Genomic DNA, 25563 nt, shown 5'->3' on the forward strand with positions numbered 1-25563 from the left:
TCCCAGGCAAGAATACTGGAGTGGGTAGCCACTTCCTCCTCCAGGGGACCTAGCATTGCAGGCAGATTCTTCACCTACTGAGTCACCAGGGAAGGTCGTTATTCTACTAGCCACTTGATAAATGCACCAAGGAGATCTCCAGTCTCTGGTCTGTATGCAAAGAGCTTGGAAGTCCTCAACTGTCCTCACAATAAGAAAAAGAAAGTGCATAAACCAAAGAGCAACAACTCTTTTCAGATCCATCAGAGATCTGAGGTCACAGGGCAAACAGCTGACTGAAGCTAGGTAAGACAGACAGGTGGACAGAGACTCACAAGGCCCCAGAGCAGGACCCCTGGGACCAGGCCAGAGAGCAAGGTTTAACCTGCAGTTGATGAATTATTGGTAACTCACTGTAGACAGGCTTGAAAGTTAACAAGTCCAGCCGGCCAGTCTTAGGGAAACCCCAGCACATTCTGAGTTTTACCTGCAGGAATCCTTCCAGACTCTCACCATGAAGACAAGAGGAGCCTCCCCCAAGTCTCCCAGCAAGAGGAGGCGGAAACAGGCATTTTGAAACATGTCTAGAACATTCTGCTTCCTTAACAAAAGCCTGCTCTCAAGGAAAATGACTTTTCCAGAGGCTACCTGATGGAGGGAAGGAATATTCAACTGTAGCCCCCTCCTGCTTTCCTGCTTCTCCTAAGGGAGGGGCCAGGGAGGAGCTGAGAAATACATATGAAGGTCCCAGGCCAGGGGCACAGAGTAAGGGAGACTGAGACCTCATCAGAGCATTCCAGGAAGCTCCTTTGCTGCCCTGCTCAGCCCTCACCACATGGATAGGGCTCCTGTAAAGTGAGAGGGGATTGCAGCTCTAAGAGCTCCAGGCGTCAGGCCCCATATAAGGAAAAATCCTAGGAAAACCCAAAGACAAAAGCAAGGACACAAAAGGGAATTATAGCCTCTGACCCCACAGCTGCCGAAAAGAGTAAACACAGTCTGACTCCTCACCAGACAAATAGTAAACCTCACGATGAAGGCCTGTCTACCTCAGATAGCTTACCTGCCTTTCAACAACAAACTACAGGTATGATGAGAAGTGAAACATACATCTGAAGAGACAGTGCAAGCATCGGAACCAGACTCATCAGGCGTGGCAGATAAGCTGGAATTATCAGACTGAGAACTCAGAACAACCTTGATAAACAGGCTGAGGGCTCTAGTGGAAAAGGATACCATGCCAGAACAAACGGATAACGTAAGCAGGGAGATGGGAACCCCAAGAAAGAATCAGAAGGAAATGCCAGAAATAAGAAACTCTGAAACAGAAACAAAGAACGTCTTTGATGGGCTTACCTGAAGACTACATGTGGACAAGGAAAGAGCTGGTGAGATTTAAGAAATGTCAACAGGAATTTTTCAAATGGAAAAACAAAGAGAAAAAAAAAAAGAATGAAAGAGTGAAAAGAAGTGAAAGAGAATATCCAAGATCTGGGGGACAATTCCAAGAGGTGCACCGTTTGAGTAATGGGAAACCAGGAGAGGAACAAAAAGAACAGAAAAAATATTTGAAGTAACAGCTGAGATTTTTCCAAAACCGATGACAGACCCCAAACAGCAAATCCAGGAAGCTCAGAACACCAAGCAGGATAAATGGCAAAACAGCTACACCTAAGCATGTCATACTCAAACTGCAGAAAATCAAACACACAGAAATCTCGACAGCCAGGTTGGAGGGACCTTACCTAGAGAGAAGTACGATAAAAATTATATCAACTTCCCTTCAGAAACCATGCCAGCAAGAACAGAGTGGAGCAAAATATTAGAAGTGTTGATAAGAAAACCTTGACTTCTGTATCCTTCAGAATGAAGTGGAAATACTTTCTCAGACAAAGAAAGCTGTTGCCAGCAGACCTGTCTTGCAAGAAATGTTAACAGTTCTTCAGAGAGAGGAAGGGGATGTAGGTCAGAAACGTGGGTCTGTGTAAGGAAAGGACGCACTCTAGAGAAGGAGTAAAAGTTCATGAAATACTCGAGTGAAGCGCACATGTCGCACCTCCCCCAGGAAGTCCTCCTGCCGCAGCACTGCTGCTAAGTCACTTCAGTCGTGTCCGACTCTGTGCGACCCCATAGACAGCAGCCCACCAGGCTCCCCCGTCCCTGGGATTCTCCAGGCAAGAACACTGGAGTGGGCTGCCATTTCCTTCTCCAATGCATGAAAGTGAAAAGTGAAAGTGAAGTCGCTCTGTCGTGTCCGACTCTTAGCGACCCCACGGACAGCAGCCCACCAGGCTCCTCCGTCCATGGGATTTTTCAGGCAAGAGTACTGGAGTGGGGTGCCATTGCCTTCTGCCCCTAATACTCCTGGAGCCCCCAGCAAGCCCTGCTTCACACAGTGGCGGGGGCTTGTCACTGTCTCCCCACAAGGCAGCGAGCCTGGGTCCCCAGAGGCAAGCACATGGCTGTTCAAGATGCGAAGAATGGACGGTAGCAAGGCACTCACACCAGAGGCCGGGGTGGTGGTTAAATAGCACGTCTCTTTATCAGCAGTTCAGCAAGAAGATTCCAGTGCTGCCCCTGTCATAAGGCAGGGCTCACCCACTGGATCATCACTGCCCAGGTGTGGTTGCTCCTCAGGTCAAGGTGGGTGGACATCCTTCCAACACAGGCTGCTCCTTGATCCTGAAGGACACCTACCTGGAAAGAGGGAAATGCCCAGGGGCACGTGGAAATGTGGGAAGGGCAGCGGACAAGGCTGGCAATGCCTCCTGAGCCCACTGCACTCCGCGTTCACAGAGCAGGATTCAGGAGAGGGGAGGCCCATGGGGAGGACAGCCGTTGTGTCGGGTAGAGCTGAGCCGGGAGCCTGACTCCAGAGGCCCCTGCGGGCCTTCACTCCTCGTCCCTACTGGCATTAGCAAACCACTGACACTGCACTTGCCACGTGCAGGATGCCATGGTCCACGAGGAATGTCCTCAAGTCAGGAAACTGAGGCACTGGGCATGAAGCAAGTGCCCATGCCAGAGCCAGATGAAAGCCAGCGTCTGCCCCCCAGGGCAGCTTTATCTCTGCCTCTGCACCAGCATGCCCTCCTCCTATGGTCACTTGGGTCAGATGAGAAACCTAGACAGAGTGCCCTGTGCAGGAGCTGGCATAGATTAAGGGCTCAATAAATGCCAACATACACCTCCATGGCCCTCCTCTAAGCATGCTGGTGGTCACCCCATCAGCCCCCGCCTGGCAGGGGTGCAGCAACCTTTTCTGGACAGATGGCTCCTGGAGAGGCATTGCCAGTCAATGACCCACCACCATCCAGAGCCGCACAAGCAACCACTGCCATGACCACTGGTACCCACCACATGCAGGCCAAGAGGTCATGTGACCCAAAGTCATGGCCCTAATCGGTGGATGAGCCAAAACTGGTGCACCCTTGCTCCCACTCTGGGGCTGTGTGACCTTGTGACTCGAAGTGGGGCCAGCAGACCAGCCACGGCCGCGCTCAGGAGTGCCAGCAACTCAGAACTGCAGGCCCCACCTTGGCCTTGACCACAAGGCCCTGAGACCCCTGGGCCTGTGGGCAATGGAAGAGCAATGGTCTGTGACACCAGTGAAAAGTCAGAGACACAAATCTGACCTAGACTCTAAGCTCTTCCAGAAATCTGAGAGGCATGGCAGGAGCCTCAGGCAGCTGCCTTCTCCCTGACCCCACTGGCCCCGGAGCAACCCCTTGCTGGTATTCTCAAGCCCCCACCCAAACTGGGAGCCGTCCTCTCTGCCCCACCCCTCCCCTGTCGGCTCTCCCACCTGCTGCTCTCAGCATTCGGAGTAGGAATTTCTGTTGCGAAGCTCCTGAGAGATCTCATCTGAAAGATGGCATATGCTGCAGGGGACAGAGGAGAGGAGAGGCAAGGGAGATGGAAGGGCAGCAGAGGCCCCCAGAGCACAGACCACAGCAGCCCCCTAGACCATGGCAGCCCGAGCCTGGGCCCTGGAGCTGAGTCCTGGGAAGAGGCGCTCAGTCCAGAAGGATCCCAGGCTTAGCCAGGCCCAGGGTTGGGGTGGAGGGAGACCCACAGAGACCAGAAGCCCCCTACCCACCTGCCCCCAGTTAGGACACAAATCACCTCGTTCCTAACGCTTACCTTCGTCTCACCTGCTCTATCCTATCTCGCATGGCTTCGTTTCTTGCCTCGCTCGGCACTTGGAAGATACGGGTATGGCTGCAAAACATCGTCAAGCATTGGGATCCCCGGGCTCCTTTTCCACTAACCAGTCACTGTGGAACCGCCAGAGGTGGAATCCCGTGGACCACAGTTCTGACTGTCCCAATGAGCTTTATAGCTGGTCCTCCACCCTCCTTGTATCAGTACCAAGAAGCATCCTTTTTACTAACCAAATACCCCTGAGCCCCCCAGCAATCCCAGGCAGGTAGTAAATGTTCCTAAGAAGAGTCAAGGAGACAGAGAAGTTAAGCGGCTTTGCCAGAGTTACACAGTGGGTCAGAGGTCTTGAAGCTGAGGATTTGCCCCTTCTGAATTCCTCTCCTGCTCCCCTGCCAGCTCTATATGATCAGCATTGCGCATATTCACCATGGTTCAGAGATCCTGCCAGAGCCTTCTTTCACAGAGAGGCTGCGGGCTCCTCTTTGATGCTGTTTTTGTCTTATTTCACCGTCTGGATTTGCCTTCCTCACCACCATCTACTTTGCGCCCTTCCCAACTCCACACCCCCACAGACCCTCACAGACCCTCCACTCCAGCAAAAGCAGCTTGCCCACTGGAGCCCCATTCCTGTGCCCTTTAGATTCCCCCATTCTTTTTTTTTTATTGGAGGCTAATTACTTTGAAATATTGTGGTTTTTGCCATACATTGACAGGAATCAGCCACGGGTGCACATGTGTCCCCCATCTTGAACCCCCCCTCCCACCTCCCTCCCCATCCCATCCCTCTGGGTGATCCCAGTGCACCAGCTTTGAGTGCCCTGCTTCATGCATCAAACTTGGACTGGTGATCTATTTCACATATGGTCATATACATGTTTCAATGCTATTCTCTCAAATCATCCCACCCTCGCCCTCTCCCACAGAGTCCAAAAGCCTGTTCTTTACATCTGTGTCTCTTTTGTGGACTCCCCATTCTCGACAGTGCCTTCTGGGTCAGCTTTGTTCTAGATTTAGGGTTTTCTGTGTGAACTCAGTGTTGATACTGCTTATGAGGACCACAATCCAAATGTGCTCTGAAATACGGCTCAGACACAATAAAGCTGGCCAGTGCCCAGGGAGAGAGAGAGAGGACAGAGGGGGTAGGGGACAGAGGGATGGATGCTTCTGAGAAGAAGGAGCCACAGGGGCCAGATGGGGCCAAGTTGCCAGGCTCTTGCCTTTGTGGGAGGCCTCACCTGGCCCCTGTGTGTCCAGTCCCTGCCCAGACACGTGTGGGTCAGCCCAGATGACCAGCCCAGCAAAGCCGAGTGGCACAGCCCTGCACTGTACCCTCACAGGTGATTCTGGTGGAGTCCTCAACATGTCCTTCAGTGCTCAGAGGTTTCTCCACCCACGTCCTGTGTAGCCTTTCAAATGGGGGCTTCGTTTATGCTGTTCTGTCTTCCAGAAAGCCTAGCAAGCATCAGGTGGCCAATACACACCTGTCACATATGTGCACATTCAGTGGTGCTTAATAAAGGGATATGCAACCCTGACCACATACTTAATAAAACTGAGAGGATCAGAGGAGGAACCAGGCTGTGTTTACTGGTTTAAAATCTCCACAGAACACCCAGAGTGGAAAACATCTATGTGGATAATTGACTGATTCCTGTCCCATGTCTCCAGAGCTTTAACCTACTTACACTATGCAGCCAAGGTCTAAAAACCCCAGAGGATGATGTTCATATTATCCAAACCAAGGAAAGACAGCAGCCAGAGCTGGTGGCACGGCCAGGCCGGGAGCGGACAAGCATCCCACGTGGAGGGCAGTGGCTGGGGGGCAGTTATCAATGCTCATGATTTGAGCTACCTTGGCAGGTTTCCCTCCCTTTCTTGGGGAGGTCTCAAATTAGACCCTTCCTCTTAACACAGTTCTTGACCATCTGAATCCTCTTTTAAAATGCTAATGCCACTGGAAGGGGCAAACACAGGAAAACAGCATCCTGATGGATCAGACACAAAAACACATTTCTTGAGAATTGTATCTTTCTTGATAGGAGAGAGCAAAGTTGGCAATGGGGGCACAGGAAGGAAGCTGAGTGCAGAGATGAGGGGGGAAGGCCAGTGGAATGCCACAAGGATTCTCCTGTGAGAGGAGGCCCAAGCGAACGCGCACCCCAGAAGGAAACAGGGAAGTGTGTGCTGAGGGGCTGAGCCCGTTCCGGGCCCCAGGCTCCCTTGCCTGGAGTCTTAGCCTCTGCAGAGCAGGAAGGTGGGGAGCCAGGAAGGTGGCCACGGCCTGTGCAGCTGCATGGAGCTCAGGACTCCAACCTCGGCCTGAGAAACTTCCTCTCACCTCTGGCCAACAGGAGGGTTTCAGCTTCTGCATTTTAAGAGCTTGTTTTCTTTTTGCTCTTTAAAGTGCAGCCACTTCTGAACAAATCAAGTGCAAAAATAACAGAAGTCTAAAATGTATTCAGAAGCAGTTAAGAGATGGTAAGCAAGCCATTTTCCAATCCCTCCAGTTATTTCAAAATTTAGGGATGAAGTGGGCTTTTAAGACAGCAAAAACAATCCCTTAAGACCCCAAAGGCAGGATGCAAAACTTCTCAGCCAAAGGAGTCAACACCTCTAGAGAAGGGCAGCCTTGGGTTTGTGTCAGCCAGGAATCCCGGAGAGGGGGCTCATGCCTTCTCTGCTTCGCCCGCCCTACAGTCTGGCTCCGGGAAAAGAGATGCTTTACCTCCATCTTATGAACTGGATTCTTGTTCTCTCCTCCAGGACCTCTTGACTCTGGTTTGCTAACAAACCAGACTTTGAGAGGTGGTGCTTCACCTAGGAAATCCAGTGGCATCCAGTGGTTACTGCCCAGCAAGGACTCCATGGCCAGGGTACAGCCCAGCCTGGACAAGCTCCGCCCACTAGCCCAGGACCCTTGCGTTAGGCCAGCCTCCCCTTTCCCCCCGCCAGTCCCCCAGGATGGGCGGCTAACAGGCTCCATTACCACATCTCTAGTCACATGTACATCTTGGCCTTGCATGGGAGGGAAGTTGGTGGACATCTTCTCCTTTATCTCCTGGGAAGCCTCTTCTTCAGTCTGAAAGGTGAGTGATTTCCTTCAGAGGATGATTTCCTTCACTCGTCTGGTCCCCAGTCCCCCTCCTCTTCCTTTTCCTTTTTATTCTTCCCTATCATACCATACACATGCATATCCCTACACATGTGCTATTGCACAGTTCTGACACTAAGCCATCTGCTGCTACCTTCCCGTGGAATTCCAGGGACTCGGTAAGTCATGGGCCCTAACCCAAGGTCCTCCTGAGAAATCCTGCAGTAGGGGCCACCCATCTGAACCCCCTCCACTCCACGCTTGAGAAGCAGGGTGGGGCCGGTGGTGACACCGGAGCATCTCTGGTGAGGAGACAGACTGGGTGCTCCCAAACGTGTGATGAATCAGACGCAGCTCCAGGCAGGCTGGTGGGCAATGAACTTGGGTTTCCTGGTTCTGTGGAGAGAGAAGTCCAGCTCTCTACAATCTGGGCTATCCTGAGTCCCAGAGGAAACTTACTTTTTTCAACCAGTGCTGTACTACAGACACAGCCTCAGTCTCCGTAACTTCCACATCCTGCAACAAAGTCATAAATCAATGCCCTCAGAATATGGAGAGATCCACCTCTGCTCCACTATCCACATCTAGCATGAACTCTCCTCTCTGGAAGTGCCAGGGCTCAGAGCACAGATGGTACCTGAGATACTCTCCACCTAGCCATCACCAGCCCCACTCACCGAGCTGACTTTGGGTGGGAAGGGGAGCCCAGCACCTTTCCGAGCAAGGATGTACACAATCCATGTTGTGATTATCATCTCTGCACTTATGCCAGGCCTCCTTCGTGGCTCCCTCCTTCCATTGAAGCAGCCTGAGAACTCCCCTGGCACAAGGAGGTCCCTGGAGGGTGGTGCCTACCTGATTGGCTGGCCAGTGATGATGTGACAATGACCTCCTTTAATTCCCAGGGTCAGAGTGGGGACAGAAAACAAAGGTCTGGAAGTGTCCACCTTGGAGATGGCTATGGCTCAGAAATGGAGAGGCGGGTATGGGCACTCAGGATGTGAGCCTGAGGAAGGTACAAGGGGCAGTTACTGAATCATAGACAGAAATTATGAGGGATGGGGAAGACTTCTGGCTGGTCACCCAGTCTTGAGCAATGCTGAAGCAGAAAGAGATTTGTGGCAAAACAACCTGGGCCCTCTAGACATTTGTTCAAACCCTGCCATAGGCATTTCTTATCCTTACTCTTACAAACTGGGGGAGAAAGGGCTTATCCACCCAGAAAATGTCAAAAGATGGGGGAGCACACCCCTCAACAAGGACATTACCTTTATTTCTGTGTCTACTTTGTTTACACAAGTGATTCAGATCACAAAAAAATAAGCAATAAGAGGAATAGGGTATGAAAGTGCCAATTCTTGTGAAGGACATTTCCTGACTTTGCCAAGTCACCCACAGTAGACTGGCTATGTAGAAGGTTAGTCAAGTGGAAATGAAAGAGGAATCCTGTTACAATGCAGAGCTGGGGGCAAACACTGACGGGCTCAGATCGCTGTGATTCCCACCGAGAACCTTCACTAGGGAAGTGAAGTTCAGAATAGCCTAAAGCAAATGTTTAGCTGCTCTCAAAAGTAGTTGTAGCCTAACCCTAAGACTATTCTCAAGGCCTCAGAAATGAGGGTTGTCATCCTGTCTCTACCACTAACTTCTCATATGATCTTGACCCAATCATTAGTCCCTGTGGACGCAATTTCTTTGTCTTCACAATGAATACAATGTCTCTAGTTTTCTTCTAGCTCTAATAGTCTGTAAGTGTTCTCATTCTTCGAAGAATATAGAAAACCTTTATCTTACTCTCCCCAGCTTCCCTAAAATAGCTACTATATCTCCTCACTCTCAAAAAAATCACCTTAATTTTTCATCTTCTCTATTGATCAGAATATGCTAGGCTATCCTGCAGCAACAAGTAAGTCCCCCAAATGAAAGAGACTTATTTCTCACTCTCAAAGCACAAGTTCAGGCCAGCTGTGCTCCACGTGGTGACATAGAGATCCAGGGATAAATCTGTCCTCTGGCCCCATGCTGTAAGGATGTGACCTGTGTGACTGCAGAGAAAAGGAAAAGAACACACGGAGGAATAAAATCACGTCTTCTGTTCTAGCCCAAAGGCTTCTTCTTAAAGCTTTTTGGCCAGTGCTAGTAATAGGACCCCAAACTGAATGCCAAGGGAGATGGGAAATCGTAAAACAAAAGATGAAGTTACTCATCAACACCTCTGTTTCTGCCACTACCTCCTAAAAACTGTTTCCATCCTTACTGGTGTAATTTTACTGTTTGAATCCCTAAAACATTAATGTTACAGAAAAATTAAAACTACATGAAAAGATACACTGAGAGAAGTTCCATCTTCTTCCCTGTCTCTTCAACCTTGTTCTTCAGAAGGATTTTCATACATTTCTAGGCTGTACATCTGTGTTTATGTTTCCAAAATGAAACAGATACGTAAATCTATTCTCACATTTTATTACTATGTTATGAAATGCACACAGTAAAATATATAAATACATTCACAGCTCAGAAAAAAAGTTTAAGTGCGTGTATATATATATACACACACACACATATATATATGTTTAACTACTACCCGTATCAAGATATAGAACACTTCCAGCACCCCAGCAGGCCCTCAGACCCACAAGGAGATCAGCATTTTGACATTTATCACCATAAGTGTTTTGCCTAGTATCCCACTGTATTACCACAACACAAATTAACAAATTTTCAACTGATGGACATTGGTGTTACATCTAGTTTGATCCTTTTTAAACCGATGCTGCTATGAATATTCTTATACTATGAATATTTGTTTGACATAAGCGCTAAATCTGCACATATACATAACAGACTGGAGTTGCTTGGTCATAGGCTTTACATATATTTAGTGCTGGTATATAACAAAAAGTACCTCAAGACAGTTGTACCAACTACTGCCTAGAATAGTTACTTCATGTTTCTGCCAGCACTTGTTACTGTCACTCTTTTGAAGTTTAGACGTAAGATTAGCTCAAGATGGTGGAGTAGAACAACATGAGCTCACCCCCTTCTTATGAAAACACCAAAATCACCACTAACTGCTAAATAACCATAGACAAAAAAGTACTGGAACTTACCAAAAACAGATATCCTTCATCCAAAGACAGAGAAGAAGCCACAATGAGACAGTAGGAGGGGTGTCATGATAAAATCAATGTCCATACCTATGAAGTGGGCAACCCACAAACTGGAAAGTGATTGTACCACAGATGTTATTCCATGGAGGGAAAATTCTGAGTCCCATGTCAAGCTTACCAGCCTGAGGGTCCTAGGAAAGGAAGAGTCCCCAGAGAGTCCGGCTTTGAAGGCCAGAAGGGTTTGATTGAACTTTCACAGGACTGAGGGAAACAGAGACTCCACTCTTGGAGGGTGTACACCAAGTCTCATGTGTACCAGGACCCAGGAGAGAACAGCAGTGACCCCATAAAACACTGGGCCAGACCTACCTGCTAGTATTTAAGGGTCTTCTGCGGAGGCAGGGGCCAGCAGTGGCTCACCCCAGGGTGAGAGACACTAGCAGCAGCAGTTCTAGGAAATACCCATTGGCATGAGCCCTTGCAGAAGCCATTAGCCCCACCAAATAGCCTGCAGGTGGCAGGATTGGATTTCCGCAGGCCAAACAATGAACAGGGTAGGAACACAGCCCCACCCATCAGCAACAAGCCAGTTGAAATTTTATAGAGCACAGCCCTGCCCACCTGAGGGACAAGACCCATCTCCAGCCACCACCAGTCCCTCCCATCAGGAAGCTTACACAAAACTCTTAGAGAGCTTCATCCTCCAGAGGATGAGCAGCAGAAGCAAAGAGGAGCTACAGTTCTGCAGCCTGAGGAACAGAATCCACGATCACAGACAAGCCGGAGTAGCGATACACAATTCAGAGAAAATAGACTCTAAACTAGTGTTACAAGTGATCAGGAAGGGTACTATATAATGATCAAGGGATCAATCCAAGAAGAAGATACAATTAGAGCTATGCATGTACCCAATACAGGAGCACTGAAAGCCACAGAATACACATTCTTCTCATGTGCACACAGAACATTCTCAAAACTGACCACGTGCTGGCCACAGAGCAAGCCTCAGTAAATTTAAGAAAACTGAAATCATATCAAGCATCTTTTCCAACCACAACACTATGAGACTGGAAATAAACTACAAGAAAAAGAGCTAAAAAACCACAAACATGGGAAGCTAAACAATATGCTACTTAACAACCAGTGGATCACTGAAGAAAACAAAGAGGAAATAAAAAATACCTAGAGACACGGCAAATGAAAACACAGTTATCTGAAACCTATGGGATGACGTAAAATCAGTTCTAAGAGGAAAGTTTATAGCAATATAGTCTTACCTCAGAAAGCAAAACAAAAATCTCAAACAATCTGACATTACACCTAAAGCGTCTGCCCACGATGCGGGAGACCTGGGTTCGATCCCAGGGTTGGAAAGATCCCCTGGAGAAGGAAATGGCAACCCACTCGAGTACTCTTGCCTGGAAAATCCCATGGATGGAGCATCCTGGTACACTACAGTCCATGGGGTTACAGGGACTCGGACATGACTGAACTTTCACACCTAAAGCCACTAGAAAAAGAAGAATAAAAAAATCCCTGAAGTTAGTAGAAGGAAAGAAATCATAAAGATCAGAGCAGAAATAAATGAAATAGAGATGAAGAAAACAATAGCAAAGATCAATGAAACTAAAAGCTGATTCTGAAAAAAGAAACAAAACTGACAAACTTTTAGCCAGACTCATCAAGAAAAAAAGGAAGAGGATTCAAATCAATAAAATTAGAAATGAAAAAGGAGAAGTTACAATGGACAGCACAGAAAAACACACAAAAAATCATAAGAGACTATTACAAGCAACTGTGTGCCAATACAATAGACAATCTGCAAGAAATGAACAAATTCTTAGAAAGGTACAATCCCCCAAGACTGAACCAGGAAGAAATAGAAAATAAGAACAAGCTAATCACAAGTACACAACCTAGATAGCATGTTGAAAAGCAGAGACATTACTTTGCCAACAAAGGTCCATCTAGTCAAGGCTATGGTTTTTCAAGTGGTCATGTATGGATGTGAGAGTTGGACTGTGAAGAAAGCTGAGTGCTGAAGAATTGATGCTTTTGAACTGTGGTGCTGGAGAAGACTCTTGAGAGTCCCTTGGACTGCAAGGAGATCCAACCAGTCCATTCTGAAGGAGATCAGCCCTGGGATTTCTTTGGAAGGAATGATGCTAAAGTTGAAACTCCAGTACTTTGGCCACCTCATGTGAAGAGTTGACTCATTGGAAAAGACTCTGATGCTGGGAGGGATTGGGGGCAAGAGGAAAAGGGGACGACAGAGGATGAGATGGCTGGATGGCATCACTGACTCGATGGACGTGAGTCTGAGTGAACTCCGGGAGTTGGTGATAGACAGGGAGGCCTGGCGTGCTGCGATTCACAGGGTCGCAAAGAGTTGGACACGACTGAGCGACTGAGCTGAACTGAACTGAACTGAGTCACAAGTACTAAAATTTAAATTATGATTTAAAAAATTCCCAACAAACAAAAGTCCAGGACCTGATAGTTTCACAGGCAAATTTTATCAAACATTTAGAGAAGAGCTTACACTTATCCTTCTGAAATACTTTCAAAAATTGCAGAGGAAGGAAAATTCCCAAACTCATGCTATGAAGCCACTATTACCCTGATACCAAAACCAGAAAAAGATACCACAAAAAAATAAAATTACAGGCCAATGTCACTGACGACAGTCCATGGGGTTGCAAAAGAGTCAGATACGACTTAGCAGCAAAGTCACAATCACTGATGAACACAGACACAAAAATCCTCAACAAAATACTAGCAATTCAAATCCAACAATATATTAAAAGGATTATATACCATGATCTAATGAGATTTATCCCAAGGATGCAAGGATTTTTCAATATCTGCAAATCAATCAATGTGATATACCACATCAACAAACTGAAGAATAAAAGCATATGATTATCTTAATAGATGCAGAAACAGCTTTTGATGAAATTCAGCATCCATTTATGATAAGAACTCTCTAGAAAGTGGCCATGCAAGGAACATACCTCAACATAATAAAGACCATATAACAGCAAACCTACAGCTAATATCATACTCAATGGTGAAAAGCTGAAAGCATTTTCTCTAAGATCAGGAGCAAGACAAGGATGTCCACTCTCACCACTTTTACTCAATGTAGTTTTGGAAGTCCTAGCTATGGCAATCAGAGAAATAAAAGGAATTCAAATAGTGGGGGAAAGAAGGAAACTGTCACTGCTTGCAGATGATATGATACTATAAATAGAAAATCCTCAAGATGCCACCAGAAAACTACTAGAGCTCATCAATGAATTTGATAAAGTTGCAGGTTATTAAATTAGCACACAGAAGTCTGTTTCATTTCTTTACATGAAAAACAAAAGATCAGAAAGAGAAATTCAAGAAACAAAACCATTTTCCATTGCATCAAAAAGGATAAAATGCCTAGTTACAAATAAGCCTACCTAAGGAGGCAAAAGACATGTACTCTGAAAACTATAAGATGCTGATAAAAGAAATTGAAGATAACACAAACAGATAAAAAGAAATACCATGTTCTTGGATTGGGAGAATCAATATTGTGAAAATGACAATACTACCCTAGGCAATCTAAAGATCAAATGCAATCCCCAGCAAATTTCCAAGAGCATTTTTCAGAAACTAGAAAAAAAACACTTAAAATTTGTATGGAGACACAAAAGACCAGGAATAGCCAAATGAGTCTTGAAAAAGAAAAACGGAACTGGAAAAATCAGGCTCCCAGACTTCAAACTATACTACAAAACTATAGTCATTAAATAGCCTGGTACTGGCACAAAAATGGAACTATATATAGATCAAAGGAATAGGATAGAAAACCCAGAAACTAACCCATGCATCTATGATCAAGTAATCTATGTCACAGAAGGCAAGACTATACAATAGGGGACAGATAGTCTTTTCAAAAAATGGTGCTGGGAAAACTGAACAGCTACATGTAAAAAATTGAAATTAGAACATTTTTTAACACCACAGTAAGTAAATAACGTTATCACTCAGTCGTGTCCAACTCTTTGCAACCCCACAGACTGTGGCTCACCAGACTCCTCTGTCCATGGGATTCTCCAGGCAAGAATACTAGAGTGGATTGCCATTCCCTTCTTCAGAGGATCTTCCCGATCCAGGGATTGAACCCCAGTCCCCTGCACTGCAGGCAGATTCTTTACCATTTGAGCTACAGGGAAGTCCTTTTAACACCACATAAAAAAATAAAATCAATTCAAGACCTAAATATGAGACCAGACACTATAACACTCTTAGAGGAAAACATAGGCAGAACACTCTCTGATATAAATCACAGCAAATATCTTTTTCTATCCATCTCTCAGAGTAATGGAAATAAAAACAAAAGTAAACAAGTGGAATCTAATTAAACTCAAAAGTTTTTGCATAGCAAAGGAAACCAATAAATAAAATGAAAAGACAACCCACAGAATGGGAGAAAATATTTGCAAATGATGTGACCAACAAGGGATTAGTCTTTAAAACTTACAAACAACTTTGGCATGTGGCTGAATATCAAAAAAGACAGCCCAATCAAAAAATGGGCAGAAGACCTACATACCCTTTTTTTTTTTTCCAATGAAGAGAAAGCAGTAATAAAAAGTCTGACTTACAGAGACCTACGGAGTTGGCTAATTGCTCACAGTGTCCTTAGAAGTGAAACAGATGAGCGATTCACGAAATTCTTGCTTGATCTACTTAAGTGAGAGAATTTTAGGAAAAGTGAATAGAAGTCTAACTTGAATGGTAAAAACAGTCATGGCCCTTTGATCAATTCTGATTTAAGCCAGTGTATAGACCCAGAACTCCTTGAATTAGGGAAAGGCTAGATCTCCTTAAGGACGGACCCTGCTACACCACAAAACATGCATGGTGTTAATCCTTCTCCCAGCCCACCTCAAAGGGACTTACAGCCTTTTATCAGAGTAACTGTGCACAGAGGGAAAGGAGACAAACTTTTCAGGGATTACTGGATACTGACTCTAAACTAATTCTTTTTGCAACCCCATGGACTGTAGCCTGCCAGGCTCCTCTGTCCATGGAATTCTCCAGGCAAGAATGCTAGAGTGAACTGCAATTTCCTACTTCAGGGGATCTTCCAAACTAAGCGATCGAACTCAGGTCTCCTGCACTGAAGGCAGATTCTTTACAGTCTGAGCCACTAGGGAAGACAATACTGATTCTAGGCGACCCAAAAAGTTACTGGGGCCCTGTGTCAGAGTCGGGGCTTGCACAGGTCAGATGGTCAAATGGAGTTTTAGCTCACGTCTATCTCACAATGGGTACAGTGAGTCCCTGAACCCATTTTGTGGTTATTTCTCTACTTTCAGAATGTGAAATTACAACAGACATAATAGCCACAATTCTTCCCTAATGTGCAGTGCAAAGGCTATTATAGTAGGGAAGGTCAGGTAGAAGCCACTACAACTGTCTCTAACTAGGAAAAACAGTAAACCAAAAGCAATACCATGTTCCTGGAGGAACTGCAGAGAGTAATGCCACCCTGAAGGACCTGAAAGGTGAAGAAGCAGTGATTCCCACCACATCCCCATTCAACCTGTCTGTCTGGTCTATGCAGATAACAGATGGATCGTGGAGGTTGGCAGTGGATTATTGTAGACTTAACCAGGCATCACCGACTTGATGGACGTGAGTTTGAGTGAACTCCAGGAGTTGGTGATGGACAGGGAGGCCTGGCATGCTGCAATTCATGGGGTCGCAAAGAGTTGGACACGACTGAGTGACTGAACTGAACTGAACTGAACCAGGACCAGACTTCAACTCAGTTACTTTCCAGATGTACTTTACATGAACAAAGTAATACATTCCCTTGCACCCGATGTGTAGAAATTTATCCGGCAAGTACATTCTTCTCAATGCCTGTTAGTGAAAACCACCAGAAGTAGCTTGGCCATTTGGGCCATGAGACCCAGGAGTTCAGTGGTGTTCAAACTATCAGTGGTCGATAGGTATGGAAATTTAGAACTTCTGGAGGTCCCTACAGGTGAGTCATAGTGAGGACCATTAGGACTTGGGAGAAAAGCTCTGCCTCCCTCTATGGACAGCTACTCTCCTTTTGATATACAGCTTCTGATTTGCTAGTAGGCCGCAGGAGAGGCTGAATGCTTAACCATGGACACCAGGTTACCATGTGAACCTGAGCTGGCTGTTGTCTGACCCACCAAGCCATAGACCTGGGCATGCATAGCAGAACCCATCAGCAAACAGAAGTGACATTACTGAGAACAGGCCCAGGCAGGCCCTGGAGGCACAAAAGAGTTACGTGGCTCCCTTGTCCATGGTTGCCACTCCTGGACATTGCCTTCTTTCCCAGTCGGCTCCAACAGCCTCCCAGGGAGCTCCCTATGATCAGCTGACAGAGGGTGAGAAGAAGGGCCAGATTTACAGATTCATGGTTCTGCACGACAGGCAGGCACCGCCTGAAGGTGGGCAGCTGCAGCAATGCAGGCCTCTCTGGGAGGTCCCGAAGAATCTGGTGATGGGAAATCCTCCCGGGGAGAACTGGAAGCAGCACACCAGGTCGTGCACTTTGCACGGGAAGAGGAGTGGCCAGACCTGTGGTTGTATACTCATCCGTGGGCTGTGGCCAGGGTTTAGGAGGAATGCTCAGGGACTTGGAAGGAACATGACTGGAAAATTGGTGACAAGCAGGTCCAGGGAAGTGGTATATGGACAGGCCTCTCAGAATGGGCAAAACACAGGAAGACATTTGTGTACCATATGACTGCTCACCAAAGGGTGACCTCAATGGAGGAAGATTTTATCAGTCTAGAGGATAAGATGACCTGCTCTGTGGCTCCCAGTCAGCCTCTTCCCCCAGCCACCCCTGTTATTGCCCAATGGACTTGTGACCAAAGGGGCATTGTCAGCAATGATGGAGGTGACTTCACCCATCAAGGCCAACCTGGCCTTGCTGATGCCACTGCTGATGCCCAGTCTACCAGACCAGAATGGACTCACTGCCAGGGTGCCATCCCCTGGTGTGACCAGCCAGCTACCAAACAGCAGGCTGATTACTTGGGCCTACTTCTGTTCCGTAAGGGATGGTGTTCGTTCTTCCTGGAACAGACACTAACTCTGGATGTAGATTTGCCTTCCCTCTGCACAACACTTCTGCCACACTACCGTCAGTGAGCTTACAAGATGCCTTATGTACTCTCACAGTGTTCTACACAGCACTGCTTCTGATCAAGGGACCTTATGGCCTATTCTCCTAGCTCTCATCTCAACAACACTCCCTACCATCCTGTAGCAGCTGACTTGCTAGAAAAACAGATTGGCCTTTTGGAGACTCAACTATAGCACCAACAATGTGGAAATACCTTGCAGGGCTGGGGCAGTGTTCTTTGTCCTATACCAATACCCAGTGTATTATTATTCTTCCCATAACCAGGGTTCAGGGGTCCAGGAATCACGAATTGGACATGGCAGTGGCACCATTCACTGCTGCCCCTAGTGACTCACCAGCAAAGTCTTCTCTTCCTGGCCCCACCATTGTATGTCCTTCTGGTCTAGAGACCTTAGTTCCAAAGAGAGGGAAGCTTCTACCAGGAAACACAATGATTCCACAGGAGTAGTACCTAATACCATCGCCTGGCCACCTTGGGTTCCTCAGATGTGTCTGAATCAACAGAGCAAGAAGGGACTTAACCTACTGACTGGGGTGAGGAAGAGTATGATGGAGCAGAGCCAAGCTCAGGATGTCTCTGAGCACCATCATGGCCTGTGGTTAAGGTCATGGAAAGCTGCAACAGCCCAGCTCGGGCAGAACTACTCAGGACCCAGACCCTGTTAACAATTTACCAATGTCACCCTTTATATTATGTTTCTGTTTCACATTTAAGAAAATCACCCCTACCCAAAGTCATGAGGACAGCCTCATGTCTTTTCCTAGAAGCTTTCACATGGACACCTGTGATCCAAGTCAAATTTGTTTTCTGTGTTATGTGATGAGTTAGGATCATAAGTGTTACTGCAGAACATGTCTACTGAAAACCAGTAGTGTGAATGGACCCACACACTTTGCAGGCTAGCTGCTCAAGATCAATTGCACCTACACACAGTACTATGGAGCCCCGTGGAAGGTGGGGGGAGGGGGAGCACCGACCAGCCTGCCCAGGGCCCCACAAAGTGTTACTTTAAGCCTCCAGTACATTTGCCCTCTAGGGGAGGCTATGTCCACATGGTGAGAGCCTTCTTGCCCAGGAAGACCAGGCTCCTGCACCATGGAGCTGGTAGCTCCTGCAACATGGAGCTGGTAGCCCCTGGAGGACTCTTTCTCCACTGATTACAGGCTTCCTGAATTGCTCAGTGGTAAAGTATCCACTGGCAATGTAAAACATGCAGGAGATACAAGTTCGATCCCAGGATGGGGAAAATCCCCTGGAGGAGGAAATAAACTCCAGTTTATTCTTGCCTGAGATATCCCATGGACTGAGGAGTCTGGCGGGCTACAGTCCATGGGGTCTCAAAGAGTCGGACATGACTCAGCACAGCACACACATACCCTCCTGTGGGTATGCAGGGGCAAGAGGGCAGGACCACCAGAGACAGGTAGTAGAGAAGTGACCCCTGGAAGAAACCAGGAAACCTCAGACACACTAAATATCCCAGTGCTTATACCCCCACACGTCATAAATCTGGAGCTCTGCTGTAAACCTGGGGTCTAGCTGTAAACACCCATGGTCGTAAATCAGGCCCAGGCATGAAATTCACCCAAGCCCAGAAGCAGGCCCGGATATAAGCCAGGGGTCCAGACGTAAACCATCCCCAGTCCTAACTCAGACCCAGATATAAACCAGGGGCCATCTGTAACCCCCTTGCTACCGTAAACTGGGCCCAGACATAAACCTGAGACTCATGTAACCCCCTCCCCCCACCGCCACTTAACTCGGACCCCAGACACTGGTTAAGTTCTGGTGAGCAGATGGAGCCGTCAGAAGCTCGAGCACCCCAGTGACCTCTCGATCAGACCTGACACCAGCCCCTCAAGCGATTCCATGACCCCGAGGAGCCCCGTGACAGGACACCTGGCCCTCAGGTGATTCCATGACAGGATGACAGTGGCAGCCCGAGGTGAGTGTGCCTGGCCCTCAGGTGGGGTCTGTGATTGGAACCCTAGCTCCTTGAGTGCAATCCCTGCCTATGAAGGCCAGGGTGGGGTGTGATCACTGTAGCTTTGAAAGGCATTTCTCTAATGACTAATCATATTGAGGAGAGGCTGGGGAGGTGTTGATGGCAATATCGCTGCCCCCCCTCCCATTCCCAGGCCAGCTGTTTGTCCAAGCGTGTGAGAGGCCTCAGCGGTCTGGCCTGCCCCAAGAGCCATAGGCCCAGGGATGGGCAGTCCTCCCGCTCAGGTCCTCCTGCGGGTTGGCCATGCAGAAACTCCATGACTATTTCATGGTGTTTTGGTTTCTTTGGTCCTGTAGATCTCTTATGTCTCTTGAGTTATGAAATATACATAGCAGGATGTTCTTTAATCTGAGACTACATCACATTTTATGGTTTTATTTACCTCGTACTTTGTTTCTAGACTCAAGAATATTTTGGTTCAAGATATGAATCATCCAAATTTAGTATTTTTCTTGTTGGCTGTACAACAGTAGTTACTGTTATCGATCGTTTCCCGCTGGTATGTCTGAGTCTCTGCTGACACTTCTTTGGGGTGTATACTTAGCAGTGCTGACACTTCTTTGGGGTGTATACTTAGCAGTGCAGCTGCTGGGTGGTTTTTTATTTTATATTGTACATTTTGAGGAGCCATTTCTGCAGTTGCAGCTCTGTTTTATGTTCCCGCCAACAGTGAATGAAGGTTCCAGTTTCTCCGCATCCTCTAGGAACACGTTATTTTACACTTATTTCCTTAGATTTTTATTTATTTCTATTGTTATGGATACCTTAGTGAACTGTATATCATTGTGGCTTTGAATTGCATTTCTCTAATAACTAATTCTGCTGAACATCTTTCCATGTATTATTTAGACACTTGTTTATCTTTGGATCAGTGCTTATTAAAGTCCATTTACCATATTTTAATTGGGTGGTCTCTCTTTATTATTGAGGTGTAACATTTCCTTATGTATTCAGAATATAAATTCCTTTTACACATATTATTTGAAAAAATGTTCCCCCATTCTGTGATTGTCTTTTCAAAATTTTTCTTGTCATGTCCTCTAAAGCACAAAGGTTTTCCATTTTAAAGTCCAATTTTCATGGAGGCGGTCCTAAGATAGAGGAGGAACAGGACGGGGAGACCACTTTCTCCCCCACAAATTCATCAAAAAAACATTTGAACGCTGAGTAAATCCCACAAAATAACTTCTGAATGCTGGCAGAGAACATCAGGCATCCAGAAAAGCAGCCCATTGTCTTTGAAAGGAGGTAGGGAAAAATATAAAAGACAAAAAGAGAGACAAAGAGGTAGGGATGGAGCTCCATCCAGGGAAGGGAGTCTTAAAAAAGAGAGAAGTTTCCAAACACCAGGAAACACTCTCACTGCCAAGTTTGTAGGGAGCCTTGGAACCACAGAGGGCAACATAATTGGGAGGAAAAATAAATAATTAATTAAAACCCACAGAATACATGCCCAACGGTAACTCCCCCAGCGAAGAAGCAGTGCAGACGTCTGCATCTGCCACTAGCAAGCGGGGGCTGGGCAGGGAGGTGCGGGCTGCATTGCTTAGAGTAAGGACCAGGCCTGAATGCCCCAAGGGCAATCTAAGGGAACTGAGGCAATCTGAGTCTGGTTTGGGCTAGCAAACCAGACTGTGGGATAGCTACCATGCGAAAAGCCCTAACCTAAGACACCATCAAGCCCACTCACAGAACAAAGGACTGAGCAGAGCTAGCCAGCTACAGACCGGCCTATCCCCCTCCCATGACAGACAGGAGAGGGCTGCAAGGGCCGGAAGGGGGCAATCATGGCCCCAGAGAGGCATTATCTACCAAACTGCAAGCAGGCTTCATTGCTAACCAAGACTTCTTGGGATTCTGAATAGTCAACATCCGCCTGAGAAGGTGCACTGGTTGTACACCCAGAAAACCAAGCAGCAGGGGTGGGGGAGGCAATAAGTTGCAGCAACCACGTTCACCAAACACCTGGTCACCTGAGCTGCTCGGATCTGGGGAGGGCACAAAACGCAGGCCCAATTGAGTCTGCGCCTCTGAGAACTACCCAAGTACCTGAACCTGAGCGGTTTAGACCTGGAAAGTGCATACAACCCAGGGCTGGCCTCAGACAGTTCCCAGCAGAGCAACCTAGAGCCTGAGCAGTGTAGACAGGGAAAGCACACATGCCGTGAGCGGGGGCAAACCCAGTGTGGCCAAGACACTGCAAGCAGTCCCTACACACGCCAGTGTTATTTGTTTGCAGCGTCCCTCCCCACAGCACGACTGAACAAGTGAGCCTAAAAAAGTGTTCACCACCACCCCTTTGGGTCAGGGTGTAAATTAGACACTGAAGAGACCAACAAACAGAAGAAGCTAAGAGGGAACCTCCTTGGAAGTGACAAGTGCAATAGATTAAAACCCTGTAGTTAGTACCGACTACATAGGAAGGGGCCTATAGATCTTGAGAAATATAAGCCGGACCAAGGAACTAACCAAAAATGAACTGACCCCACACTGCCCACAACACCACCAGAGAAAGTCCTAGATATATTTTTAGTATTTTTACTATCATTCGTTAATTTTTTTTATTTTTAAGTCCTCTATTACTCCTTTAATTTTCATTGTTATAACCTACTATTACCTTGCAAAAAAAAAAAAAAGAGAGAGACCCTATTTTTTAAAGCAAACTTCATATATATATTTTATAATTTTTGTGACTTTTTTTTTCTTTAATATTGTATTTTTGAAAATTCAACCTCTACTCTAGATTTTTAATCTTTGCTTTTTGGTATTTGTTATCAATTTTGTACCTTTAAGAACCCAATCTTCAGTACCCATTTTTACTTGGGAGCAAGATTACTGGCTTGACTGCACTCTCCCCCTTTGTACGCTCCTTTTTCTCCACCAGGACACCTCTATCTCCTCCCTCCCCCTTCTCTTCTCTACCCAACTCTGAGACTTTGTGTGTTCCAGACAGTGGAGAACATTTAGGAAACTGATTACTGGCTGGATCTGTCTCTCTCCTTTTGATTCCCCACTTTATCCTCCTGGCCACCTCTGTCTCCCTCCTCCCTCTTCTCTTCTCTGTGTAACTCCATGAACATCTCTGAGGGATCCAGACTGTGGAGAGCACATAAGCAAGTGATTACTGGCTAGCTGGCTCTCTCCTCTTTTGATTCCACTTCATCTCATCCTGGTCACCTCTATCTCCCTCCTCCCTCTTCTCTTCTCCATGTAACTCTGTGAACCTATCTGGGTGTCCCTCACTGTGGAGAAACTTTTCATCTTTAACCTAGATGTTTCATCAGTGGTGCTGTATAGATGGAGGAGTCTTGAGGCTACTGTAAAAATAAGACTGAAAACCAGAAGCAGGAGGCTTAAATCCAAATCCTGAGAATACCAGAGAACTCCCGACTCCAGGGAACATTAATCGACAGGAGCTCATCAAACGCCTCCATACCTACACTGAAAGCAAGCACCACCCGAGGGCCAACAAGTTCCAGAGCAAGACATACCACACAAATCTCCAGCAACACAGGATCACAACCCTGAGCTTCAATATACAGGCTACCCAAAGTCACTCCAAACCCACTGACATCTCCTAACTCATTGCTGGACACTTCATTGCACTCCAGAGAGAAGAAATCCAGCTCCACCCACCAGAACACTGACACAAGCTTCCCTAAACAAGAAACCTTGACAAGCCACCAATACAACCCCACCCACACCGAGGAAACTCCACAATGAAGAGAACTCCACAAACTGCCAGAATACAGAAAAGCCACCCCAAACACAGCAATATAAACAAGATGAAGAGACAGAGGAATACCCAGCAGGTAAAGGAACAGGATGAATGCCCACCAAACCAAACAAAAGAGGAAGATGTAGGGAATCTACCTGATAAAGAATTCTGAATAATGATAGTGAAAATGATCCAAAATCTTGAAATCAAAATGGAATCACAGATAAATAGCCTGGAGACAAGATTAAGAAGATGTAAGAAAGGTTTAACAAGGACCTAGAAGAAATAAAAAAGAGTCAATATATAATGAGTAATGCAATAAATGAGATCAAAAACACTCTGGAGGAAACAAATAGTAGAATAATGGAGGCAGAAAATAGGATTAGTGAGGTAGAAGACAGAATGGTAGAAATAAATGAATCAGAGAGGAAAAAAAAAAAACGAATTAAAAGAAATGAGGACAATCTCAGAGACCTCTGGGACAATGTTAAATGCCCCAACATTCAAATCATAGGAGTCCCAGAAGAAGAAGACAAAAACAAAGACCATGAGCAAATACTTGAGGAGATAATAGTTGAAAACTTCCCTAAAATGGGGAAGGAAATAATCATCCAAGTCCAAGAAACCCAGAGTCCCAAATAAGATAAACCCAAGGCGAAACACCCCAAGACACATATTAATCAAATTAACAAAGGTCAAACACAAAGAATAAATATTAAAAGCAGCAAGGGAAAAACAACAAATAACACACAAGGGGATTCCCATAAGGATAACAGCTGATCTTTCAATAGAAACTCTTCAGGCCAGGAGGGAATGGCAGGACATACATGAAAGAAAATAACCTACAGCCCAGACTACTGTACCCAGCAAGGATCTCATTCAAATATGAAGGAGAAATCAAAAGCTTTACATACAAGCAAAAGCTGAGAGAATTCAGCACCACCAAACCAGCTCTCCAACAAATGCTAAAGGATCTTCTCTAGACAGGAAACACAAAAAGGGTGTATAAACTTGAACCCAAAACAATAAAGTAAATGGCAACGGAATCATACTTATCAATAATTACCTTAAACGTAAATGGGTTGAATGCCCAACCACAAGACAAAGACTGGCTGAATGGATACAAAAACAAGACCCCTATATATGTTGTCTACAAGAGACCCACCTCAAAACAAGGGACACATACAGACTGAAAGTGAAGGGCTGGAAAAAGATATTCCACACAAATAGAGACCAAAAGAAAGCAGGAGTAGCAATATTCATATAAGATAAAATAGACTTTAAAACAAAGGCTGTGAAAAGAGACAAAGAAGGACACTACATAATGATCAAAAGATCAATCCAAGAAGAAGATATAACAATTATAAACATATATGCACCCAACATAGGAGCACCGCAATATGGAAGACAAATGCTAACAAGTATGAAAGGGGAAATTAACAATAACACAATAATAGTGGGAGACTTTAATACCCCACTCACACCTATGGATAGATCAACTAAACAGAAAATTAGCAAGGAAACACAAACTTTAAATGATACAATAGACCAGTTAGACCTAATTGATATCTATAGGACATTTCACCCCAAAACAATGAATTTCACCTTTTTCTCAAGCACACACGGAGCCTTCGCCAGGATAGATCACATCCTGGGCCATAAATCTAGCCTTGGTAAATTCAAAAAAATTTAAATCATTCCAAGCATCTTTTCTGACCACAATGCAGTAAGATTAGATCTCAATTACAGGAGGAAACTACTAAAAATTCCAACATATGGAGGCTGAACAAAGCGCTGCTGAATAACCAACAAATCACAGAAGAAATCAAAAAAGAAATCAAAATTTGCATAGAAACAAATGAAAATGAAAACACAACAACCCAAAACCTGTGGGACACTGTAAAAGCAGTGCTAAGGGGAAGGTTCATAGCAATACAGGCATACCTCAAGAAACAAGAAAAAAGTCAAATAAATAACCTAACTCTACACCTAAAGCAACTGGAAAAGGAAGAAATGAAGAACCCCAAGGTTAGTAGAAGGAAAGAAATCTTAAAAATTGGGGCAGAAATAAATGCAAAAGAAACAAAAGAGACCATAGCAAAAATCAACAAAGCCAAAAGCTGGTTCTTTGAAAGGATAAATAAAATTGACAAACCATTAGCCAGACTCATCAAGAAACAAAGGGAAAAAAAATCAAAGCAATAAAATTAGAAATGAAAATAGAGAGATCACAACAGACAACACAGAAATACAAAGGATCATAAGAGACTACTATCAGCAATTATATGCCAATAAAATGGACAACGTGGAAGAAG

General features: G+C 45.9%; 1 protein-coding gene across 1 annotated transcript; it reads right to left on the reverse strand.

The window, feature by feature from the left end:
* Positions 1–3712: 3712 nt before the first annotated feature.
* On the reverse strand, positions 3713–7989 carry SPATA19 (spermatogenesis associated 19). Its single transcript, XM_086383312.1, has 6 exons — positions 7912–7989; positions 7694–7750; positions 7130–7222; positions 6869–6960; positions 4123–4200; positions 3713–3860 (listed from the first exon to the last, which is right to left on the reverse strand). The coding sequence occupies exons 1-6, from the start codon at positions 7987–7989 to the stop codon at positions 3794–3796; spliced, it is 465 nt and encodes a 154-aa protein (XP_086239438.1). The 3' UTR covers positions 3713–3793.
* Between the last annotated feature and the right edge of the window lie 17574 nt (positions 7990–25563).

Source organism: Bos grunniens, chromosome 29 (genome assembly GCF_055505025.1).
Source record: "Bos grunniens cultivar Pamir isolate PY7600 chromosome 29, Bosgru_T2T1.0, whole genome shotgun sequence".
NCBI classification, from domain to species: domain Eukaryota; kingdom Metazoa; phylum Chordata; class Mammalia; order Artiodactyla; family Bovidae; genus Bos; species Bos grunniens.